Source organism: Quercus lobata, chromosome 3 (genome assembly GCF_001633185.2).
Source record: "Quercus lobata isolate SW786 chromosome 3, ValleyOak3.0 Primary Assembly, whole genome shotgun sequence".
Taxonomy (NCBI): Eukaryota; Viridiplantae; Streptophyta; class Magnoliopsida; order Fagales; family Fagaceae; genus Quercus; species Quercus lobata.
This window is the reverse complement of record NC_044906.1, coordinates 7,344,661-7,371,215: the sequence shown is the minus strand read 5'-3', so window position 1 is coordinate 7,371,215 and position 26,555 is coordinate 7,344,661. Positions and strand designations below refer to the sequence as shown.

General features: G+C 36.3%; 1 protein-coding gene across 1 annotated transcript; it reads right to left on the bottom strand.

Annotated features, from left to right (window-relative positions):
* Positions 1-661: 661 nt before the first annotated feature.
* Positions 662-25,646, bottom strand: LOC115981499 (DNA polymerase zeta catalytic subunit-like). The gene is made up of 23 exons (XM_031103685.1): positions 25,325-25,646; positions 24,201-24,283; positions 23,587-23,644; positions 23,232-23,281; positions 22,989-23,101; positions 22,853-22,895; positions 21,758-21,826; positions 21,261-21,416; positions 20,982-21,153; positions 20,802-20,893; positions 20,279-20,707; positions 18,325-19,948; positions 17,865-18,089; positions 17,682-17,732; positions 16,815-17,191; positions 15,022-15,164; positions 12,566-13,157; positions 10,557-12,371; positions 5,368-6,044; positions 4,339-4,456; positions 3,436-3,788; positions 3,064-3,162; positions 662-2,497 (listed from the first exon to the last, which is right to left on the bottom strand). The coding sequence occupies exons 1-23, from the start codon at positions 25,434-25,436 to the stop codon at positions 1,195-1,197; spliced, it is 8,754 nt and encodes a 2,917-aa protein (XP_030959545.1). The 5' UTR covers positions 25,437-25,646; the 3' UTR covers positions 662-1,194.
* Between the last annotated feature and the right edge of the window lie 909 nt (positions 25,647-26,555).

The following is a 26,555-nucleotide window of genomic DNA, read 5'->3' as shown; positions in this document are numbered from 1 at the left end:
TCATTATAATATATACAGTGAAATAAAACATATTGTACATGATTCAACTTATACCAAACCAGCATCTTACATGATGACTCATGCAAAAGAAGAGAAATAACTTGCAAGAACAATTGTAATGACTAATGACCCATGCAAAACATATATAACGGCTGTTATGTTGCTTAACAGGTAATTTAATTGTCATCTAATTTTGTCTTCCATTATGATCACAAATTTTCACAATAGCACATGGCAAAATAATATGCTTTGAATTAATTAATATCTTTGGGCTAATGTGGTGGCAATGGTTAAAGGTCAGTTATAAGGAATTTGGGTTCAATGACCTACTCATTTTTAGTTATCCTTAACAGCAATATCCAAGCTCCATACAAAGTTGGCAATTACAGGACCAACCTTGATCATGTGGTTCATTTTAATTGATCACATATATATGTTATCTATGAAAAAAAATATGCAAGGAAAGAATATTTTGAATGTAATGAGAGCATCAAGCTAGACAATTGTTAATGTATTTTGTGAAACTTGATTCAATAGTAACATAGTATCCACACTATTTGATCTTCAAGAACAATGGAGACACAACCAATTTTAAACCTTTTGGTAGCGATGGTAATTAAAATCCAACACCTAGTACTAGGAAAATCAGTCAGCACAAAAATTTAAACTCTGGTGAAGAGAAAAATTGTAAAATTAGTCCAACACAAGGTGGAGGAAGAGAGTGGGAAAAAAAGAGAGCAAAAATTGCCAATTAACCTTACACAACCTGACTATGAGATTTTACAAAAGTAGTTCCCCTTGCAGTGATACAATGCTCATTGTATTGATCAAACATCCGAGCAGTTCAGGACAAAATTTAATTCAACCACCCCCCACCCCACCCCACCTCCCCCAAAAAAGAAGAAGAAGAATTATTGCATGGATTGTATTGTATAAGTTTCTGCTGGCAAATCTAGCAGACTCAAGATGCAAGAGCCAATAGCTGTGCCTGTTTAAAAAAGAACCACGAATATCCATTAATTTGCTTCAAATATTGTTGGCAGATTGGGAACTAACCATGCTTCCCATCCTAACCTCTCAATGGTCTTTTCCAAGAATATGAATCTTTATAACCATGCCCTTTGGGAACCAACTGCAAACTATCAGAGGTTAGATAACTAATAAGCAAGATTATAGTTATTGCATGTCTCAGATCTATCTTTCTATAACACGCCTACTGTTTTTAAATTCAACGAAATCCCTGCCCATGTCCCTATCATATTCACTAAACCTTCCATGTTGCTGCTTCCCAAAACTATCTTCTCTTCTACGCCCCTTAAAATTCTGCATATCACCCCCTCTGTCATTCTTTCTCCACCCATCACGAGGAGTCCTTTGAGATCCTCTCTTATTACCTCGAGACCCTTGTGATGGTTCATCAAAATCATCATTGAATGAATTCCTTCTACCACTCATCTTACCAGCAGATCTAAATTTTGTATCTCTTGTGAAGTTATGATTGGCACGACCTTGAGAATTATTTTGTCTTCTATCAGATTCTACATTATTCCCTCTAAATCTATTTCTAGAAGATCGTACATTATCATCATCCAATTCCAAACCAGAAAAGAGACCATCTTCACTATCATAACTTCCTTTCCTCTGGAAATCCCTTCTCCCAGAACCAAATTTATTCCCTTTATTTTTCCTGGAATTAAAATTTCTATCTAAATCATCATCCACATCAGAGTAGAGGCCAAGCTCCTCATCAGAACCAAAGCTTAAATCCTTGGATGGACCTGCTTTACCTCTGCCTCTACTTCTTTGTCTAGAATTAGCAACATGACTAGATTTCCAGTTGGGATGAACTGAAAGATCTTCATCTGAATCCAAATCAAGTCCATCATCCTCGGAGCCTGAGAAAGCAGCTTTTCTACGTGTTGGCTTGGATGACTTACTGTAAGATGGAGAACTCGTTCTATGACGAGCAGCCATGCCATTACCAATGCCTTCAAAATCTTCTGATCCAGAGTACCCTTCTACCTCAGAAAATTCATTTGAAGAAGCCTTCCGTGCTGAATTGTTATGAGTATCAAGCTCGTAGCTATCAATATCATCTTCTTCATCATCAAAATCATCAAACCCCATCCGAGCTCCATGAGTATCACCATCAGAATATTCTTTTTCATGGACCCTTGGCACACTGCTAGACCTATTAAAATCACCTTCAGGCCCTCTGAAATTTCCTCTCTGAGCGTGGCTATCTAAAGGAGAATTTTCAGCCATCCTGGGAGAATCTGCATACTCAAAAGCAGCAACATCTGCCCCATCTGATTCATTGTCATCAAAATCAAAATTCCAGGCATTAGAAACCTCTTGCCGGTTAGCAATCTTCTCCAACCTTGTTCTAGGACCATGTTGCCTTTCTTGCATTCTGTCCTCCATAAGTTCATCAGGTGGGCGCTTGCATTCACAATGAAAACATGCCATATTCCTCCTATAATTTAAGAAGTTGCACCTGCCACATACAAAATCAACAATAAAGAGATGCAATAAACTCTTCATTAACACTGGCTATGTATAAGTATAGATGTTCATCTTTAATATGCATTTACAAAAAAAACATTCAACAGGGGTCCAGACCAATGTTTTTTCAGGTTACAGGGAGATGACAGTGAAGAGTAAAAATCAAAGAACAATATAATATGGCCATGCACTCCATTGCATTAAGTTCAGCATGTTTTTTTTTTAACTTTATTTTATATAGTTATTATTTTTTTAATAAAGGACTTAGAATCAAGTAGGCAGATGATGCAGAAAAAGTCAAAATTTATATTGTAACTCTAAAATTCTGACCAAATTGTATTCAATTACACTCTTATCAAACCAATAAAAAATTGTGAAGCCCTTGCATGCACCCCCAATGAACCTAAAACTATATGGTGTACATGAACTGCATATGATAATATTCAATCATATCACAGACAACAAAGAGACTTCCAAAAAGCCAACCAATCTTTGAATTATTTTCAAGTTAATATCAGCAACAAGGGGAAAAAACATAGTCATGGAGTAAAATCTTACTCAGGGCATTCCCATTCTCCTGGAAGCAGCTGTCTCTTTGGACGTTTGGCATCACATTGTAGGCACACAGTATTCTTTGCAAAATTCAAGAAGTCACACCTGAGATCAGCAAGTATCAGCATCTTTAATTGTTGGTAAGGATCTACCTTGAAAGCATTTTGTCATGGGTTGCAGATATTTCTAATCATGTGTAAAATGACTTTGACATAGTTGCACAAAACAGCCAAAAAAAGCAGGTAGATAATTTTTAAATAAAATTTCACAGGAATTTATATGCATCCTCAGAAAAAATTAAAACCCTTTGATTGATAACAGAACACAATAAATTTGCCTGGCCATGACAAGATAAAAAAATTCTTAGGTAAGACATACTTAGGACACAGCCAGTCTCCTTTTTTCATCTCAACATCATCGCGTCCAACACGTTTCCTTGGAGGAGGAGGAGGCTGCTTGACTTTGGGTGGAGGCCTTTTAATTACTGGCGGAGGAAGATTTGGGTCTATAGGAACTGAGCTCAATTTGACAACCTCGTGAAGCAACTTACGAACAACAGTCTTGACAGACTTTTGTTTCAGAATATCCTTGTTGACTATTGATCCATTCACAGGGTCAAAACCAAAAGTCAATAGAACACGCATAACATCAATAGTTCGTGCCTCATCCTCTTTATTCGTAACCAAATATGCTCTGTCACAGGAGTTCCTCAAACTGCAGGAGCTGCAAACCTGACATACGAATTGCCATTATCCAAAATGCACTTATATAATAAAATATTCAATCATAAACATATATAAATGAGTACAAGGGATGAGGCAATGAAACTGGAAAGATTGGAAATTAGAAAAAAAAAAGTACATAGACAATTAAGGAAGGAAAATCAATAGACTGCCTTGTATCTGATCAGTGCCATAAAAATATTAATGGATATGAATATAAAAGCTTGTTTTTTTTATTCGACTAAATTAGAAGGCAGAGCAAAGGACATACTACATTAACAGTTCAATATCTTGACACGAACATCCTAAACTTAAGAACATTATATTCTTTGAACTAACAATAGCAATTATGTCTAACTAGGTAGGTTGTAAAATAAGAGCATACTGTGAGCATCCAGAATCCAGAAAAAGAGGTAAAGCCTTCAAATACTAAGCAACAAACAAGGATAGGGAGGGTGGGAAAGGAGAGGCAACAGTATGTCAGTAATTAACTCAAGTTTTGCATGAAATTGGCAACCAATACACTCAACACATAATAAGGTAAGAAAGTAACACTCACATCTCCTTCATCAAGGTGGACGTGCTTCCTTAACAGTTTTGCAGAGAAAACCACCTTTTTGTCTGCACTTGGGCATCCAAAACCAACCAGAATTTGAATGTCCTGTCTCGACAAGGACCTGAAATTAATTTTCTGTCTCAGCACTTGCAAAGCAAAGTGGTATTAATTTCATTATTGTATTAATAGAGTCCTAGAAAATAAATTGGGCACTTAAGTGGGTTCAGTACCGTAGTCTAACACTAATCAACTAAAAGGGGCATATCATCCTTTTACTTTTCCTTCAAATTGGTTGTGGAAAAAATGAAGTAAGACTTTTTTCTTTTGGTCCCATTCTAAGGATCATTAGTTCTGTGAGACACACAAGAGGTGGTAGAACTCTTCCTTCCCTTAACCCTCACCCCTAGTGTAAGCGGGATTCAATCTCAAGTCTAATGTGTGATGACTGATGACAGGAAACTTTATCAACTGAACTAGTGGAAACTCACTTTGATTTATATGATTTAAGTTGTTTTATTTCATGAACAACATTAAACTTCTAAGACTTAAAAGCTGGGATTGTCTCTTTTCCTATATTAACTGCCACAAGAAATAGCATGGTTACTTTTAGCGACAGCAAGCATGGAATGGATCAAATCAACCTGAAGGACACTTATTAGCATCATGATCATTTCCCTAAAAGGTGATCTCAGTATAAATCCATTTGATATGATTCATAAAAACCAACAGTAATCAACCAAACTATAAATAAAATTCAAATTTCAAAACCAAAGAAAACCTGAACTCCATACCAAATCCATTTCTGCACAATTCAACATTCCCATAGACTAAACCAATACTATTCATAATCCAAATGCTCACTTAGTCAATAATAACCTTATCATTCTAATAATTTCTTCAAAATCATCTCATAATCATCATCATCAACATCCATATTTCCCACTGCACCCACACACAATCATCATTTTCAAACCAAACACCAAAAAAATTCAAAATTTCATATTCCAAACAAAAACATTTGAACCCACAAACCTCAAAATATCAAACCGGTCCTTCCCGAAATTGATGCACGCCGTGTGCACTGCCTTGAAATCCTTAAAATCAATCCCCAAATCCTCATCTTCAACTGTAACCGTCTCCGAAGCATTGAGGCCCAGCTCTTCAACCATTCTGTCCTCATCCTTCCTCCTATGATCAAAGTAATTCTGCCCCACCAACCTCTCCATGAGCTCAATCCACTCAGGCCATGGATGCACCACCTCCGCCACCATCCCCTCCTTCTTCATCTTCTTCACCTTCTCATTCGTAACCTCCAATCCCAAATCGGCATTACCACTGCTGCTATCAATCCCCAACCCTAGTTGCGATTGGGGATGAGGTGGGTGGTCAACTTGGGGGTTTCTGGATTGGCGCCAAGCGCGGATGCGTTGGAGGGTTTGGTCCTTTTGGGAGAGGAGGGACTGCTGCTGTTTTTCGATGGTGTCGATTTGGTCGAAGACGAAGCTGAGGCGGGCGGAGAGAGAGGAGGGTTTTGGAGGAGGAAGAGGAGGGTCTGAAGAAGAAGAAGAAGAAGAAGAAAAGGGTTTAAGGAGAGAGAAAGGGAGAGGGGGTTTGGGGTTTTGGGAGGAGAGAGAAAGGCGTCTTAGGAGAAGGAGAGAAAATGGGGTTTGTGCCATTTTTGAGAGAGAGAGAGAGAGAGCAGAAATGAGGTTTAAGGGTTTTTGAGCTAAAGAGCTAAAACCCTCTGCATGAGTGAGAAAGAGGGAAGTGATGAGCAATGAGAAAAAAGCTTAAACCCTGTGGCTGTGGAGATAAATGATACTGTATAACAGGTGTATGAGATATCTCACCTTTATAACCCAAAATAATAATAATAATAAATTTTAACATATTTTTTTCACGTATCAACTTATGACGTCTATTACTTTCTTAAAAAAAAATTTATGATGTTTATTTTTGATAATTGTGCTCATTATTATTAAACCAAAACACCATTTGATTTTTAGTGTAGACAAACATTGAACCGCAGATTTTTTATTCAACCATTTTTATTTTATTAGTTCAATTAATTGAAACCCACAAAACCTTATCATTTTGTTTGGTTGGAAATGAGGAAAAAGAAAATGCTTTTCTTGTATGTGTTTGGAAATAGGGAGGGAAAGAGAAAATAAAAAAGAAGAATTACTTTGTTTGGTTTGCAAGGAAGAGACATGGAAAGAAAAATATTTGTTTTTTATTTATTTAACTTTTTATACACTTATGAAGTAAAAATAAGAATACAAACTGTAGGGACACGATTTTTAACGACCCAAGGATGACGTTGGGCTCGTGTGCAAAAAGACCCGAACAATATGATTTGTAGAGAGTGGGTTTGGAAAGGTCTGTCTTTGTGCGCTGGGCTTCGGTTTGGTCCCGGTTTCATGAGCGATCATACAAAGAGGGATTTGGGCTGTATAGATGAGCCTTACATCAATGTAGTTTGAAAGGTTTGACTCCTCGGAATTGGTCCGAGGAGCATTACATTCTCTCCATTCCTCCTCCCTTTTTCCCAGCCCCCTCTCCCTTTTCGCTCTCTTTCCCTTTTATACTAGTATTTACCTCCCATTCTTCATCTACGTGTCAGTTTTTCCTGGTTTGGGATATTCACTCGTCCTATCAATCCTTACGTCAGAGTGGTTGGGAAAAGCTGGATAGCATGGTATGGAGTATGAGCTTGTCAGGTGCTGGGCTCCACATTATGGTGTTGGCAGCTTTCTCACGTGTACTGCTCTTGTACTAAGTTTGTCATTTTCCTCATGCGTTTTTATGAGGTGTTGAGCGTGAGATTGTCCTCAGCCACATCCTTGGGCCTTCAAGGAGCTTTCATCGCGCGTCCTCGGCAGTAGGGCTCCTCGGTTTAGGCTTTGGGCCCTTGACACAAAGTGGGCTGGGACCTCAGATTTAGGGCCCCACACAAACTAATGGGAAAAATTTTAATTTTGAAGCACTTATAAGTCAAACTTTGTTGCTGCAATTTTTTTATTTTATTTTTAATGGTGTTTCTCTCAATTTTCACCAAAGTTAGGCGGAAACAGGAAACCAAAGTGTGGGCCCAAGTGATTCAATTTCTTCCTTATTTTTCTTCTCTCTTGCTAGCAAAAAAAAGGAAACATTTCTCTTTCCTTCATTGCTCTTCTCTTCCCTTCTATTCCCCCTTTTCCAAACAAAGTGTAAAAGCTTCTAAGGGGATGATTGGGGCGACAATCTTCTAGAGTTTTTAGAGTAAATCTGTCATAAAATGTTTTAAATCATATCCATATATTTTGAAATAAATGGTTGTGTAAGGACCAGATTTGAATCCCTAGCCCAGCAGATAGATGGATTGAGGCCCAAAAAGTCCAAAACAATGAATCTATAGAGAGTGGATTGGAAAGATTGGGCTCTAATGAATTAGATAGACACAAAAGTAGATTTAGATGACATGGAGATGCAAATAGACTGGTTTATAATGAAGAAAATCGTCATCGGCGAAGTCCGAGGAGATCTGTTCTTATATATTTCTTTCAGGTTTGATTACAAAGTCCGTTCTTGATAATACAATAATTTTCTCTTTCTTTTCCGATCCCTTTGTCTCATTGCCTCCCTATTCTTTTATATTGTCTCCCCATCTCATCTCCACCTTCTACGTGCATGCCCGATGGTTGGTGTTAATACTTGTTCCATCAGCACCCCCCATAAGTCTTCATGTAGAAACTGTAAGGCTGATAATCACTGTTCAGATATCACCTCCACATTAATCTAGCTAAAGAGTTAGCTGTAGTGCATTTAATACGGTGGTAGGAGTTTTCTCTTTAGATATTTTAGGACTTCTCCCTTTCCTATGTCTCTATTGTGCCTATCTATACCGATCAAACTTCCTAAAATGTTCCCCTAAACAATGGATCACTCCTCTTGACCTCGGCCTCTATTTGACAAGGAGGCATTCATCCTCGGACCATCCTCCTGGGCCATTATGACCAAAACCAACTTCTTTATTTACTAACACAGTCTCTTCTGTCAAGGATTTTTCCTTCTTGGACGACTCTTAGTCCTCAACTTGGGCCATAGTCCCAATATACAAATAGATAATGAACCCTTGGGCCCAATGTCCCTACAGGTTGAATTTTGCCCAGTTAATAATTTATAGAAATATTAAAGTGGTGATAGTTAATATTTCTTTGAATTTTGATGATAAGATAGATATTAATCCACTCATTTCAATATGTAATGAATAAGATTTTAATCGTCATACTAGAGTTACTATTTTTAGAGAATTATAGTTTCTCTCCAAACCCTTCAAACTCTCCCCATATTTTTTATTGGATGTGAATTTTGGCAAATCTATCAATAGCTATATCATCAATTAAGTGTTTAAATTTCAAGTTTTTATAGTCCTAAATTATGCATAAAAAAATACGTTTACTAATTGAATAGTAATTAATATAATAGCAAAAAAAATAGTAATTAATATCTAATTTGAACAAAATTTGACATGCATGTAAACATGTAATCAAATAGCTATATTTTCAATTTATATAATCATGTTAATTTTTTTTAGTTGGACTTTGGAGAGAAACTTCGTTCTTTATAGAATCTTAGTATGGATTACAACATCTTGTCATATAATGGTATTGGTAGTTTGGTACCTATGCGCACTTATGTGAGACTGTGAGAGGATTGTGTAGAATAGTTTGTCCTACATACCCAATAAAATCAATATCTTCTCCATCTACACCCAAAGGAGGTGATATCTCATTCAATTGTCATATTTCTTTTAGACTAAGTGAGATTCATTGGTGTGTATCACACATCTTGATGTTGAGAGGAATGTTGGATTTAATAAATTCATAATTTTCATTCCGTATACTGGTCCTATTTTTCAAATTATAAATTCTTATATATCAAAGCCCAAATGTAATTTTTTTTTTTTTGTAAATATTTCTAAGGGCCTTTTACTTGTTGACCAAGATGATAAATGATTCCAATTTCCAACTCATAAAAGTCTTATATTCAAGAATAATTAACTGAGTTTTCTTGTTAAGCTTAACTGACATTTTAGTGAATTTAAAATTTGAAGGTTTTGATTCGTTTCTAACAAGAATAATGACTTTAATTTTGGGTCTCAAATTTTGTCAAGGCTAGGCTTGTTTGTACTAAGAGAGAGAGAGTGACCTACATGAACAGAGCTTAAACCGTCTCTAGGGCCATACTAGACAAGCTAAATGATAGGGCCTCATGGCATACTTGTTTTTCGACCTGCACTTTCTTTCTAATGATTGTTGTGTTCACTTTGAAATACTTTACTATTTAGTCCAAAAAAACCATGAACTACTTGAAAATAAGAATGCAAAGCTGCAAACCACTACATAAATCCCATCAAAACTACAAAAATGAGTCATTTTTCAAAAAATATTTTCTATAAAACTATTTCATTTTCCTATGTTTAATAACAACTTTAAATGAGTTAAAAAATGATCTCCTAATTTTCTTTTTCTTTTTTTTGAGAAAAAAAATAGGAGTGTTTATGGTTATATTAAACCCCTGAGCAGAGCACACACGCTTAGAGATGTGATGTCCACCAACGGACTCCTACTGGTAGCGGGAATTGAACCTGAGCGTGTTAGGTAAAGCGAACGAACCATATCCAACTGAGCCAAGTCCCCGTTGGCATCTCCTAATTTTCTTATTTAATTGTACTTTTTTTGTTTATCAAAGATAGTTTTTTTTTTTTTTTTTAAATTTTTTTTAGCTATCAAATATTGAAAAACAGAGAAAATTATCTTCAAACAATTTTCCAATGAAAAAAAAGGGGGCATAAAATACATTGGGCATCAGACTTCTTTGTTGCTGTAAATAAGTACAAACAAATAGTGTATAAGAGTCTTGTTGGTTAGTAGCATTGACCACTTTTTTGTATGAGCAAGGCACGGTATTAACATCACAGCAAAACAGAGGATTACATTGGGCATCAGACTTCTTTGTTGCTATATACAACATATGATTAATCACCTAAAAAACACAACATACAACTTACAACACAGGACTAAGTGAAGAAGAAGGTATGTACAAGTACAACAGTAACCTCATTCAAACAATGGAGAAATGTGCGGAGTGGAGAATATTGAACAAGGAAAATCCTTCTTTTCAATTCCCAACGTCGAAGCACATGTTGGAATGACTAGTGCTCAAAACCACTCAACCATACATTTCGGGTAGAAACCTTCATCAGCAGCAACGGAAGAAAGACTTTGTAGTTCTTTCTGAACTTTCCGCCTCTCATAAAACACTGAGCATGCTAGTGAAGTGCACTTGACTCCACTTTCCACAACCCAGTCACTGCCTCCACAATGTCGACAAATAGCAGCAAGGTGTTGCATCTCTCTCTCCAATTTTGAAGTTCTTCCAATCACAGCTGCTGCAGCAGAAGATCCCTTTCGCAAACATTGATTGCAAATATGGGCTGATGCCTGGACCAACTCACCACAAAGTATACAATGTTTTGAGAGATAGTAATAATCAATTCTGGTTCGTTGTCCATTTGGAGCAGAGATGGGGTGTTTAGCAAAGGCTTCCCTGACTGGACGGGGCATCTCTATAAACCACCGGTTCAAGTCAGCTCCAACAAGTCCAAATACCCGCTGCAAAGCAGGGATTATTTGTTTGTTGATGTAATATAAATCATTTAATCTAAAGGGGGAATCCATTGCCAAAAGTTCCAATGGATCCACAACCATATCAATGAGGCGGGCCCCCGGCTCCCCATGGATTACAACATAAGGTATTCGCTCTGCATAGCGTGGTTCTGCCCTTGGATCAGCTCTCATCGCTTTAGTGGCCACAATTGCTGCTGGTGGGAGAGATGAAGAGCTCCTTGTACAGTAGGTACCTAATCGAACCTCCTTTGCAAAAACAAAATCCTGAAGAGAAACCCTGCCGGATAGAATCCGGGTCCATTGGCGCTGCAAATATGCTTTAAGTTCAGAAGTGTTCTGATGTTCAAAAAAGAGTCTCAACGACTTCTCCAGTGTCTTGGAAACAGCTCCACATGTATCCCTGCGTACTGTCTCAATGCCTTTAGCATCAAATACAGGTTCAGACTGTTCTGGGCTCTCATAACTGTAACCAACATAGCGTTTCTTAGTAAGGAGGAAGCATGGATGATATACTTTCTCCATTTTCAAAGTGACTGGGTTTGGATTCATAGCAGTGATTGCAGAGGCAATCTCATTCCCAATTCGAAAAGACTCATTGACCATGCGTCCTTTGAGGAGGACAAACAAGCTGTCAGTATCACCATAAATAACTTTAGCTTTCCACTTATCATGTGCATTCACAAATGAAATTGCCTTTTCAAGAGTACTACGGCCACATTGAACAATACTATCTGCTAGCTCTGCACAAGGCATGCGACCACTAAATCCAGCAGCTGTATAGCCATATGTTACATTTGCTATCAGCTTCAAAGCAAGCTGTCTTGCATTAAAAATCCGGTGAAGAATTTTCTGCGAGGGGGACAATCTTTTCATAGCTTGTTTCACCATTATTCTAGTTGATAATATTTCCTCTAATAAACGGGGCATTATGCCTTTACGGACCTTTGAAGATACATACATAACACCATTTGGAGTAAGTAACATCTCATTTTTCACTCTCTTTAGAACAGAAGGATCTGGTGAAAATGAACTAACCCCAAGTGTATTTGCCTTTGAAGGAGCAACTTTTCCAAGGCATGTAGAAAAGCAAAGATTGTATGCAATTATCATAGAAGGATAGAGAGACTGAAAATCAAGAACAACAACCGGATCTGCATAAAAACCTGACTCCGGTTCCATCACAAGTGGTAGGCATTCCATTGCGGGTTGAGAAGCAACCTGTTGACTTCCTGGGGATATAGCAAGATAATTTTGTGTATGTGCCAATCTCAGAAGCATGGATTCAACGCGGTATTGTGAACCTCGGGAGAGAACTGAGAAAAAGTCAATACCAAACACACGAGCAAGTTCTGATGTTCGATTTATCTGCAAAAACACATACCAAGATAATTCAAGCAGGAGCTTACAATTAAAAAAAGAAAACCCATTAAATTCAGAACTAAGAATATCAGAAAGACTTTGGTTAACACAACTGAAGCTCTAACCAGGCTAGGGCATGACAAATACACCTCTATCATGACAACAAAGCATAACTCAACCGACAAAGTTTGGTATCCTACCATATCAAGTTGGTTCATTATCTCAAGGTTCAATCTTGCTCTTTCTATAAAATACTCTATACATCTAAATCTTCCTCGTCCAGGACCACAAGAAAACCATTTTGTTAGTACTTTGTGACGAAATGAAGGAATTTTTCGCCTCAGCACAGCTTCGGCTACTGCTTCAATTGTGTACATATTAAGCTTAACTTCACCACGCATCAATCGCCATACATTCAAGACAATTCTACCACCAACATGAACACCACTGGCATGAGTTCGACCCCATTCATCCTCGATAATGGCATCTTCTAGTATGACAGGATCAGTATTTAACTGTTCAGGAATTAAGTTATCAAAAATTCCTTTCTCAGGAATATCTAAATCTCCAGCAGCTATCTTGGTTTCAGATGGTGTTCGAGATATGTTATTGAGTAAACCTATACCAAGATGTGAAGCCCTTTCTGCCAAAAAACCAAGAGAACCACCTTGAATATCCCAACCCATTATTATATCTGGGTCAGATGAGCAGACAATCTTCATAAAGTGACTCAATATGTACTTCTCCTCAGAGAAAACCAACATCTTGCAAGCAGATATTCCATCTAGAGTCCTGCAAATAAATGAAGATTATAAAAAGCAATTAAAAAATAGCCATCTTCCATAAAAGAGAAAATAATGAAGGCATCAAACAATGTTTATGGCATAGGCCACAAAGTAGCCCAAACAACTGTAACATTCCAAGAGGCAGCAACATACACAGTCAGGTGCACAACCTATGAAGCACGGGTGCGTTTCGGGACTCGGGTGTGGGTGCGGGTGCGGGTACGGGACTCGGCAATTTTTGAAAAAGTAGGGTGCGGGTGCGGCGGGACTCGGCGATTAAAAAATTATTAAAAATATTTTTATTTATGTTTTCTATATATTTTTACTATTAAAATATTCTTAAAAAACACATTAATATACTTGATTCACAAAACAAAGTAAGAAGAAGGCAAGAAACACATCTGAGGTCAGAATTTTGGCTTCTCTGGCGAGTTTCACGGCCGATTTCGGCTTGTTTCGGCCGTTTCTGGCATGTTTCGGCCGTATCGGTCGCCGGCTGATACGGACCGATATGGCCGAAACATGCCGGAAACGGCCGAAACAGCCCGGTTCGGCGCGAATCTGAAAAAAAAAAAAAAAAAAAAAACCTCGACGCAGCACCGATGCACGGTCAACCGCGTCGGACGCCGCATCGGACTCGGGTGCGGCACCCTCCCAGCCGCTTCTGTGCTTTCTAGTGCACAACACAACATTTAAACAGGTTATTCCAATTTTATGCTATAAAATGAATATAAGGAAAAAAATGTGTAAAAATAGTCCACCTAAATTTAAAAAACCAAAAGCAATCAACTAGTAAAAATTACAAGTGTACACATACATAGTACCATCCATGTTATTTAAGGAACATTCAAGCAGGGTGACACATAAGAAAGTAACAATAGCTGTGATGGCTGTATGGGTTCTCCTCATTCTTATTGATTGCCCACTTTTCTGCTTCTTTTACAGATGGATAACAATTTTATTAGGCCAGAGAAAAAGAATTAAAAGGAGAGGAAGGAAAAAAGATCTTCATCAAAGTAATAGGACGGAAGATACAAAACGGAGGCAGCCCCCTAGCCTTCAAAATAAAGAGAAGCAACAAACAAAACACACTTTATTGTGGTGCTAGAAGTTATCTTCTTATCTTATTCCAACATTAAAAAAATAATAATAATAACAATCTTCTTTCGCTATATTTCAGTCCATTGTGCAATTTGTGGAAAATAGTTTTCGCTTATCAAAAAAAATATTTCAGTCCATTGCAATAAACATGAAGATGTTTGGCTAAAATGCACCAACACCCATCCAACTTTCACCAATATTTAGGGAAAACTTTTATTTTTCTCCAGGGTATGGGCATGGGTATTACCCTTAAGTGCCTTTAGTGGCCCTGTGACATTCACATGGTCACCCCCCATTCTCAATTTGACTTGAGAGTAACAAAATAAAACTCTCTATTTGCACCTCAGTCAGCTTTTGGGTAAAATTGACTGAAAATTTAGTTCAGTGGGCTTAATTTTATTCTTTAATTATTAAGTTAGCTATACACCCAGTATACTGTAAACCCACGATCTTACCCTTCACCCATTCTTACACGAGAAGGGAGTGACATTGAGCTAGAGTTCATTGGCACTAGTGAAAATTTGAGGGCTATAAATGCATTTTAATCAAAAGGTTTGTTATTATTCCATTCTCTTATGTTCACATTTCCAGCACAATAGATAGAACATATGAGTTGATTTTTCAACTTGCAGACCAGACCTATCAACAAATGTCCACATTACAAAAATTTTAAACATCAAGTCACACTCAACACACAAAAAAAAAAAAAAAAAAAAAACAATGGACAGAAAAATTACATGAAATCTCAATTTGATTATCAGCAACCATACCTCTTAAAAGCTTCAGTTTTACTCCGCAAAAGCACATAAACTTCAAGAATGGAATCCGTATCATTCTGAATAGCGAGAGCTATGACATTGATGGCATCAAATCGAGGATCAGGTCTGAGATCTCCTCTAGATTCTGCTTGAACCTATTCCCATTATAAAATTGTAAGGGAGAATTTATAGATAGATGATTTTATCCAAAAGTAATAACAAGCATAAATAAAGTTCTAATTATCCGGTTATAGAAAGCAACAAAAGTGGGAAAAAATGATTCTTAATCATATGAATGAACGCACAATATAAGTCTCAGGATATACCAAGACATACCACAATGGATTCATAATCCAATACGTTTCCTAAGGAAAGAGAGAGACCATGACTAATTTTTCAAGCAGATATTAAAAATTTCCTTATTCCCGTGATACACACAAGTTATACCAATTAAGATAGCGTTTGGATAGCTGAGCGTTTATGCGTTTCAGTGTTTTTTTTTTTTTTTTTCAAAGACCAGAGCCTCCCATGAACAGTGCAAATAAGTAAATGAACCGTAAATGACGCGTGAACAGTAACTTTTTATTATTTTTTTATTGTTTTCAATTTTTAGTTTTCAGCAAAATAAGCGGTATCCAAACACACCTTAAAAAAAAAAAAAAAAACTAATTCATAAATTTTTGACGATACATAATTTGGTGTCTGTTTGGGAACAACTTATCTAGCTTTTTTCTGAATTTTTTTTGCTGGAAGTGTGTAAAGTATACTTGTACTTCAAAAAAGTGAAAAAATTAAGGTTTTAAAAAAGCTAAACTTGATATGAAACTACAATTTTTTTTTTTTTGATAGGTAATAAGACTTTTATTGAAAAAATTGAACATCATGTTCACGATGGTGAACACTCTGAACAAAAAACAGATACAATATAATCAAGAACTAAAGGAAATATAGACTAAAAAATCAGATAAAGAAATACAATTCATACACCCCCAAATACAAGCCCAAAGAAATAGAGTATTAAAGAGGAGAGATTTTAGATGATCTAACGTTCTCTCCTTGTCTTCAAACGTGCGGGTATTGCGTTCTGCCCAAACTAACCACATTAAATTTGAAACTACAAATTTAAAATTGGAGGTAGTGAATTCATCACTAAACAACTTCAAAAGGAAAAGGAAACGTACTATTATAATCCTAAAGAAGACCAAGAGCCAAAGCTTTTCTCTCTAACTCTCCCTAATCTTGAAATACTATCGAGTTGACTTGATAGTATTGATATTGGCAAAGGTAAGATGGTGCTATACTTCCGTACCAAAACTAAACTGATTTAGGATAATGTCATATTATTGTCTAAATGACCAATTTCCAAGTGCTAAGAGCATGAGAAAGTATGAACTCCCTACTTAAAAGAACACCCTTCAAATGCAAAGTATATCATAATCGAATTGTCAATATTTGTGTACAGAAATATGGAAGAGTATTTTGAATAATAATGTAAAACATTAAGCATACAAACCGATGGGAATGTTCACCAAAAAACATAAAACAAAAAAAACCATGGGAATTTAGGTTTGAGATAACATATCTTTTGAATATAGGGGCCATTTGGTACGTGATTTTGAGCAACAATTTTTAGTTTTTAAACAACATTACACGTATTTCCATGCACTTTTTCATTCACACATATTTCTAAAAAATACAAACAAATTTACTAGAACAACATTACCAAACACTCCCTAATTTAGAAAAGTACATCTAGTTTTGCAAAAATATCAAACATAAACTAAAAAAAAAAAGTAGCCCGATACCTCTATACTTAACAATGTCAATTGTTGTCCACCACCAACGCTTGCAGGATCCTGAAATCCACTTTGACTAAGAGGAGTAGGCTTTGATTTCCCATCCGGTCCTGAAATTTGAGACATGTCGTGCGAGGAATCAGAGCATGATTTTTCTTTTGCCATACCTCCTCCCCCCTGGATTATTGCCGTCACCCCATCACCAAATGCACTCCTTTCTGCATTAAGGTTTCTGGGGTTTTCATGATACAAACGATCCAAAATAGGCTCCACAAGAGATCCAGAACCAGATTCAGGCATATCCTTGTTGGAACTATCAAGGAAAAAGCTTTGTGCCTTCTCACAATCATCAGGCAAAGAACTTTGAGAACCAATCAAACTGCTAGCTGAACCAGCAAAGTGTCATAAAATTGATAAGAAGTTTCTCATTTGCAAATGCAAATGTTATTTTTCCCACAAATTAACATGAGTAGCTTGCAAAAATCCACCATAAACTATAACCTGAGTTACAATATCTTCCTAAAGTTTAAATCGAGCAAGCAACCCCCTAATCTCACTCAAACTTCGAAAAGCGCCTTACAATTCCATTTATCATCAAATTAAGAGCAATTTAATGAACTTGAGAAAGAGAAAAAGCTAAAGAGAGCTTTGGTTGTATCTTTTATCTTTTTTTGTGGGGGAGAGGAGGGGTTGATACATTTCTTCAATAATCTGCTCCTACTTTGATGACAACTATAACAACAACTGGCTATTTGGAATTTTGAGTGATGTCAGGAGGTTGGTTGCTGAGTTCTAAATTTTAGGGAGGACAAATGAAACTCAAGATGATAGTTTAGGAATCATAGAAATTACACAAATAATACTAAAGCAAATTACCTTTCAGAGGTGATGGCTCCACTAATTCTACATTGCCCCCTAAAGAAGAACCTAAAAATCCAAAACCAAAAGATAGCAAATCGGGAATTTTAAATAAATAATAACAGGAAGCCAATGCATTTACTTAAAGTCTTAAATGGATAAACAAATAAAAAATAAATAAATTTACTAGCTCTAAAGCACCTTTGTCATCATAGGATAGCCATCTATATACACTATCTGTAGAAGGAGGTGATAATACTGGTGTTAAGAGGTACAAGTAAGAGCCATCATTTTGACAGTGAGTAGGGATGCCCATGACAAATTGATCAGAATCAGAGCCACTAATTCTAGCATGACTGTCCATAACTTCTTTCGCTTCTTGACAATTTCCCTCAAAGAAAGGGGAAATATCATCCATAACTGTCCCTATTAAAAATATATAAGTTGGTCAAATATACTATAAAACATGCACTACAAGATGAGGTAAATCACCATCAACCCCTTCCCCTCCCCCCCCCCCCCAAAAAAAATAAAACACAAAAAATAGAACTAAATTAAGTCGTGTTTATAGAAACAAAATGAACAAATGGAGCTTTGTTCTAAACCTAAGGACCAGTAAAAAAAAATTGGAAATATTGATGCTATCAAGAAACTTGGAAACCTGATGATCCATCAAAATTATCCTCCACCGGATTAGAGATGGTAAGTGTAAATGAAGCATTTTCAAATGCCATATCTGTCCAATCTGCAATGGGGGGTTTCTTGCAAAAGGTCATGCCAATTAGTTCGGTACATTTTGCCTGAGTGTTGACAACTACAGATTCTGAGCTGCCAAACCCAGATAAAACAAAATCCCCTAATTGTTTTCCACCATGGCAATTCTGATTTTGCAGATCCATTGAGTTGGTTCTGGCATTTGTGCCCACAAGATTCTCAAAAGATTTATCATGTACCCACCCCAAAGATGGTTCATCTTTATGGCCACTTCCATACATGGAACAGTCTGCACCAGATACTTCACATTCAACCAGATCCGTTTGCAAACAGCTTGAAGCAACAGCATCTATTTGTTGAAATCTCTCCATAGCCATGGCAGTTACACCAGACTCTTTAACATTGTAAATTTGAGAATGGCCCATGGAAGTTGCAGAATCTATAGTCTTGGGCTTAGAAATCCATTCTTGTGTATGCAATTGAGGACCTGTTGCTGTGAAATCCACAGGAGTGGTATTGGCTCCTATTCTGACCTCATCACCAACTTTTTCATGAGAACCAAAATGGCCGTCTTTCAACATACTAGCCTGTGACGAGAACTCACTGCTGTACAAAAGAGGCAGTTTTCCATACAAGGAAGAATTGGAATGTGCTGCTTTAACCTCATAAGTCTCACAGAAATTTGTTTGTTGGCCTGCAAGAGATTTCTTCAAATTGAGAGACTCAATAGGGATTTTGTCAAGTTCATCATTAAATCTTCTTGGGCAGAGAAAAAATTCTTCTCTTTGCTTCCCTTCCAAAAGCATCTTTTTAGTTCTTCCAGACCCACCTTCATGTGGTTCGACTAGGTGGGATCTCTTTCTCCTCATCAAATCTCGCACAGAGCATCCAATCAAAGTGCTTGATTCCTTTAGATCATTAACATCTGTATCAACATTTTTCATAGAACTATCTGCACAATCTTCTGCCTCATTTCCAGCCAAAAAACTTGTACCTACAGGATCTTTAGTTTCACAAACACAGGCATCAATCATTTGGAGACCAACAGGCTCCAAATCATTCTTCTCCTTTTGCACCTTGGAAAATGGTAACAAACCCCATTTAGATTGCTTTCTTTTGTGCTTAATGGTGAGCCTAGCACCAAAATCCTGCAACAACTGGCACTCTGAAGACCCTTCAAATTCATTCTTCATCTCTGTTTTGAATGAATTTCCTGTTGATTCAGCACAAGGAATTGAGATTAGATCATCCACAGAGCCATCTACTTGTGGAATCATTTCCTCTGATGAACTAGTAGAAGAATGATTCTGATCAGAGCAATAAGAGGCTCTCTCCTTTAGGCCCTCAAAGTCAATCAAGTCATCAATTGAATCAAGAATGTCTTGACACTCCTTCTGAGACTCGCTCTCATAATCCATATTAGCCTTCTCCAGCACCTTATCAATGGTTGTTGCAGGCAACAAAGGACTCAGAACAGTTTCACGAACAAGTTCATCATCAGAATTTATATCTTCAGCAGCCTGAGATGTGGCAAGCCACCGTAGAAGACTGAGGGCTTCCTTATCTGCAACCTGAATACAACACATGGATTTTAAGAACACATGAGAGATGTCTAGTAAATAACGTACACCATTTCACCAACCAAACAAACACCATTGAGGTACAATTACACGAGTTCTAAATATCTCAGTTTGAGAGAGAGAGAGAGAGAGAGAGAGATGGTTTAAGAAAACACTTAGAAGAAACCAAAAGGCATTCAAGACAGTATTGCAGCTTCCATGTCCAATACCATGAAATAGCAAAGGACCCCATCATGTCACATGGTCAAAAGAAAACTTATGCTTAAAAGTGAAAACGCCCAACATCGAGGAGGATAAACATGCAACCTCATGATGAATTACCTTTGGATCTAATGATTCAGTAATTGGTGATGACCTCATTTCATCAATAGATAATGGCTTAATACTTGTATCCCTCCCTTCAGTGAGTATCGGACCATCTTCTTCACATATTGAAACTTGTGGTGACAAAGATCCAATTATTTCTTTTTCTTTAGTATTCTTCCAAGGTTCTCCATCTATGTTGTTAGGGTTAACATGTCCAAGTCCAACCAAATTTCCTTCATCAGTTGATGATGTCATTGATTGCTTTAACTTCACATTTTTCCTAAATGGAGTCAGAGTAAAAGAGTTTTCTGCTTCACCACACAATTCAATAAGTTTGTTCTCAAATTCAAGACCTAGTGACAAAGTTTTAAGAACATCTTGTGGAGGTGGTTTGCCAGGATCAGGAGGCATTATCACCTCATGCATTCCAGTCCTTTCATACTCCTAGAACACCAAGGAGAAATTCATCAAATGACCAAACAATATAAAATGTCAAAAAACTCTTAAAAGGCAGAAAATGGATATGACTAAAACAGACCTCCCATATTGGCACAAGTGATTGAACCATTTTCACTTCTGAACGGGTTTGTGAGAGGGATGAATAATTTTTAAACTGCTGGTTAAGAACGTCTGCAAAACCCAAAAGAACAATTCTCACATTAACCTATAAAGAGAATCATAAAAAGCTTATGTGATATAACTGCAAAGTCAAACAAACCATCTATGGAAGCATCCCCCTCAAGTTCACAGACACTTTGACGTTTATTGCAATAAACATCCTGGTGTGAGGAAGCCTCAAACTCACTAGGAAATTGCCATATCCAATCAGCTGGAATTGTCGATGATATCCAAATTGGTGAAATTAAAGATGCATCACAACTTGGGTCTGCCTAATGGTAAATTCACACATCATTAATGATCATCACATAATTATGGCAGACAAACATTTACGTTCATGCCAAAAGCATTTGACACAGAAAAGAGAGGAAAAGATAACCTGGAAATCAGTAGGCATGCAGGTCAACTTATCCATATGTTGTTTATGCAGACCAATATGATCAGATTTCCTTGGTGAGAAAGTGTCTGGTACGGGATGACGGAACTTCATCTTTGATAAATGCATATGGCCCATCCCGTACAAGTTATAATCAATCTGACAAAAAGAAAAGCTTAGATCTCATAAAATGTAAAACAATAAAGAATTGAATTGAAGTATGCAAACATTGCACAAGAATGATTATTAATTGTGAGTCAGAAAAATGCATCACAATGGGACCCACCTTAGTGGGTCCCAAGAGTGCACATGTTGCCAACCCACTGGCACCTCATTGCCAATTGCCTAGTGGGTGACTATGTTGCATTCCTCATCATAAAATAACCATATTATAAGTATCTTACAAACTAAGAATCATTTGGGAACCACAGTTTTCAATTTTATTAGACACCCCCCAAAAACAAAATAAATCAATGATTCAAACATAGGGAAGCATTTACCAAAAACTGGAGAATAAAGGGAATATGAGATTCATAGGGCTGTAAACTTCCATCAAGAACTGTACCACCCTGAAAAGCAAGTATTACTATTTTAAAAAGCAGGCATTCTACTTATCAAAAAAAAAAAAAAAAAGCAGGCATTCTAACACATCTGCAAAAGGAAAATAAAATGATGAATCTAAATAAAATTCACCTTTAATCAAAATTTAGAGGCCATAAAAAAAATGGTCAATCAAACATAGGTGACATTGTCCGTGCAATGTCTACAAACAGTAAAATAAGTGATGCATTTGTATGCTGAACGCTGAACGCTGAACACTGAACAGATATATCGTCAGAGATTGCCTAACTAAAAAACGTGGACGCTTGGGTGACAAAAACTTCTACAAACAATACTTTCTCTTAATCTAACTTGCAAAAGTCATAGCAAATTCCAACCAATTGGTCGCAACATTTGAAAGGAGGGCAGTGATTAATATACATCACTCTTAAAATTCTAGGAGAGAGAGAGAAATTATTTTTGAAAGTACTCCAAATCATGCACATTGACCATAAAGGATAGCATCCTATATGCATGATGAAAAATCATCTACAACACAAACCTTAAATGTATAAAAAAAACTTCATTTTCCCATGTTTAGTAGCAACATTAAATGAGTTGAAAAAAAATCTCCTAATTTCTTTTATTTAGCTTGCTGTGAGATACAGTTGTTTTCCAAAAAAATTTAGTTGAAAACAATTTCTAAAAATAAGTCATACATTTTTGTTGACCAAAAATAGTTTTTCTTTTACTCATTTTTTCTAATGCTACCAAACACTGAAAAACAAGGAAAAATGTCTTTACACAAAGTTTTTCATCGAAACAAACTAAGCTTATAAGTAAAGGAATCTTATAAAGTACATCAGAAGTGAAAATACCATGATAGAACTTATCAAAAAAAGAAATTGACAAGAAATACCCGTGGCAAAGGAAAAAAGCTCCACTAAGTGAGCAAGCATAGATAAAGTAGTTTTTTTTTAAAAAAAAAAACCATACAAACCACAAAAGGATTCCAAAAAACAACTGAGCATCGGTCAAAGGTTCAAGAAGTGTACCAAAAGAAGTTTGGCAGCACGGGAGACATCATGCGGATAATAGCTATATCTTTGTCAAGGTGTTCAATAAACATACTCTTAGATTATTATATCAATATAAGAGAACTCTAAGAAAGATAGTATAATGTTTGGATACAGATGTATTTTCACAAAAAGCTCTTCAGATGAATGGTAACCATAAAATTTCCTTGCTCGTACAAGGCTGCAACCATGTACATGCTGTCGCTTTGAACCAGCATTACCTTTAAGCTGTAAGAGTTCAAACCAAAGCAAAAACTTATGATACCTGCAGGATCAGCAACGCAAAGGAAAAATTGCAGAAACACCAATTAACAAACAACACAGAGGTTAGAACAAAACCTGTTGCAACCAAGCATACCTTCAAAGCTTTCTCAAGCGCAAGAGATACAGCATGTGTGTATGCATCACCTATGCATATTAACAAGAAAAAGGATAAATTCAGAAATTTAAAATAGGAATCATATCTAAAGCATATATAAAGCAGAAAACCAGACAGCAAAAATCACAGCACATCTTAACATCAGGACAGACAAACTTAATTTCCATCGGATGGAAGAAGATATCGCATCCAAAATGAAATTAAGAGATAAATAAAAAAATATAGCCCAAATTCACAGTATCAACTAAAAAAAAAAAATGATCCTGACTAACTAGGAGCGGCTACATAAATCCAATTTTTATTCCATTGGCTTAATTCAAAAAATATTATCTACCTTCCTCGTGTGGTTGAAGCGATATATCTGCACAAGGCACATATAAATAGGGTAAAACCTGCAAAAAATATGGATAATTTAGTCAAGAATTACAATGTACTAATAAAGAAAGAAAGGAAGAGTAAATTTCAAACACTTTTCATATGCTTAAAGTACTTTATACATGAAATATTGCTTTACATAGCATGCAATATCTGTTATTTCAAACATTTTTTTCTTGATAATGCAGGGACCTTTCTAAAGAAGAACCCCTTGGACTCGCCTTTAGCACAATGTTGATTCACCACCAGAAAATGGAAAAGAAGATAATTTTTTAGAAATATATTTTTCCAGTTTGCAATTGAAAAGAGAGAGAAAAATGAAGGATGAATTTGGAATATCCTTTAAGTCCCACTAAATTTCACTTCAAAGTAGGCGGGACTTAAATTTTGATATTAAAGAAGAAAACAAGAGTCCTAATTTTCCCTCCATTTTCTCAACATAACCAAAAGGAGAAAAATATAGCTTCTTAAACTTTGATATGCCTGATTATACTACGGCGTTCAAGGAAAATTGACGAATCCAAGCTTTTGATAACATTCAATAAAAAGCCAGAAAAACAGGAATGATCTTACCCCATGGACGTGCAAGCAAGTCTTCTGACCAGCCGGCGTAGAACCATATATTCTTATAACAGGAACCTCATTCACTTTGCCACCTTCAAGAATTCAAAAAACCACTTAACACATAATGTACATTTCTATGAATACCATTTTCCTAGCTCTATGTTTGGTTCCCTGGAAAAATGAATAACTACATTTTAACTTGAACATTTTTTCACCACAGCAGTGTACAAGAGACATCACAGATTCTCAGACTCTTTTTTGTTTTAATATATAAAAATAATTAAGAGAAATTCTATCATATCTAGTAATTATAAGCATTGGGACTGATTAAATTCTTCCCTACAATCTGTGCAATTATAAATAGTTTAATATTACCCTTAGCTAGTCCTCACTATCCTTAATTGTTCCTCATAATCCTAAATTCATGAACTTTTTTCTTTTTTTAAATCTTTTTACTTCGACAATTTTAGAGTTATCATATTTTCTATTTTGTCCGTTTGTTTCTAACTATTTAACAAGGACTTCTTATAATAGTAAGTGTTAAAGTTGTTGAGTGATTGGAAGAAAGAAAAGGGAAAGGTGGAGGCAAGAATTTAACTTAGTTTGGCCTCACCCTTGACGACTAAATCTTGTTTATTCAACTTAACAAAATAATGAACCTAATGTAAAGCTTATAGACTAGCGAACCCAATTTTAGGTTAAACCTAGACTAAGAATTTTTACGCTTGCTGTACGAGTAAATGCAGGGACAATAAATTTAAACCTTTTTTTTTTTTCCATAAAATCTCTAATAGTAAGTATAAGTATAAATTCATCTTAAAAACAAAAAAGTAAAAATACAATTACACCCCTAGATCCCATCAAACACGTTTTGCAATTGTAACAGTTAACAATGAACAGAGGAACTAAAATTATAGTTTTGAAAAAGTTGACAAAATTTCAACTTGATAATTGTATTTTTGCCCCAAAAAAATGTAAAAAATCATAATATATATTTCGAAAATTTTGAAATGAGTTTCACTTTCTTTTCAATTGAGAATTCTATTTCTAATATCAAACATTTACACAATTTTACAAAAAACAAGAAAAAAAGAAATTAAACGGCGTCGTTTGAGAGTGAAAGTAGAGAGTACCTTGGAAGGAACTGTAAGAGATATCAAGGCCATGGGTCGGCGGAGCCATGTAGTGATCGATGGAGACGATCCGAACACTGAAGGCGTTTGAATCCGACTGCGAATCTGCCATTGATTGTCTTCGAATTTATGGGAATGTCATGAAATTTTGCTTCTGGGAATGGAATAGGAAGAATGAGGGAAGGCTTTGAATTTGGGGATTTCGAGGGAAATTGAAAAGTAACTTTTTTGACTGAAGAACTTGAAAGCTTCTGTGGCACACTTTGCAGATTTGTAACCCAGAGAATGTCAATATAGCAATTTTCTCCCCACTTTTTTCGTTAAATTATGGATAGTCCACCGTTAGAATTTCCTTTTTTAATAATAAATTACACTAACATCTCATGAGATTTTAGGAAATGTCAAAACAACCGCTGCTATATTTCAAAATGACACTTCAACCTCGTGTGATTATTATTCTTATTCTAAAGGAGAATTTAATATGGAAAAAAAAATTACAATTTTTACATTATTCTAGAAGTTGTTATAAACTAATAATTTTAAAAAAAATAGTTGTAGGGCCATAGTGTAGGGCCCAGGCCCAACAAGTAGGTGGTTCTGACCCAAGGAACCCTAGACAATGAATTTGTAGAGAGCGGGTTACAGAACTAGGCCCTAACGAAGTGAGTGTTAGTTAACTTTGGGCTATACAACAATTGAATGTAAGAATATCTCCTTCGTGTCTGCTGGATATTCGATCCAAGGAGACGTATGGGTGCACCTTTATTCCTGATCAAAGACTATGGTCTTTCTTTCTTTCTTATGCTCTTTCTTCCTCCTTTTTCTGATCCCCTCTTCATGGGGATTCCCTTCTCTTATATAGCCTCATTGAAGTCATCAGAACCTTACACTTGTTGATCATCTAGACCTTCACTTGAGTGCCCGTCCCATCAGACATCTCCCCTATCTTTCTGTGAGTTGTAGTGGCCAAGGTAACACTGTTCGCCTGTCCTTTCCACATTAATGCGGCCAGAAAAATAGCTTCCCTACATTTAATGCGGCAGCTGTAATCTCTTCCTTGACATCCTATATTCTCTTCCCTCTCCCGGGCTTGTGGGACTCATCTCTGCTACCAATATTCGTTGGAGTGATTCTTTATTGCTGATAGGATGCATGTTTGAGCCATACTTGGCACGTCCGAGGAGACATTCCTCCTCGGACCGCCTTTTAAATAAGTTTGGGCCCATAAGAA

Coding starts and splice junctions, on each gene's coding strand:
- LOC115981499 (XM_031103685.1), bottom strand. CDS start 25,436: ATGGCAGATTCGCAGTCGGATTCAAACGCCTTCAGTGTTCGGATCGTC. Junction 23,645..24,200: donor CTTGCTTGCACGTCCATGGG/GTAAGATCATTC, acceptor TATTTTTTGCAG/GTTTTACCCTATTTATATGT. Junction 22,896..22,988: donor CTTTTTGTGAAAATACATCT/GTATCCAAACAT, acceptor ACAAAGATATAG/CTATTATCCGCATGATGTCT.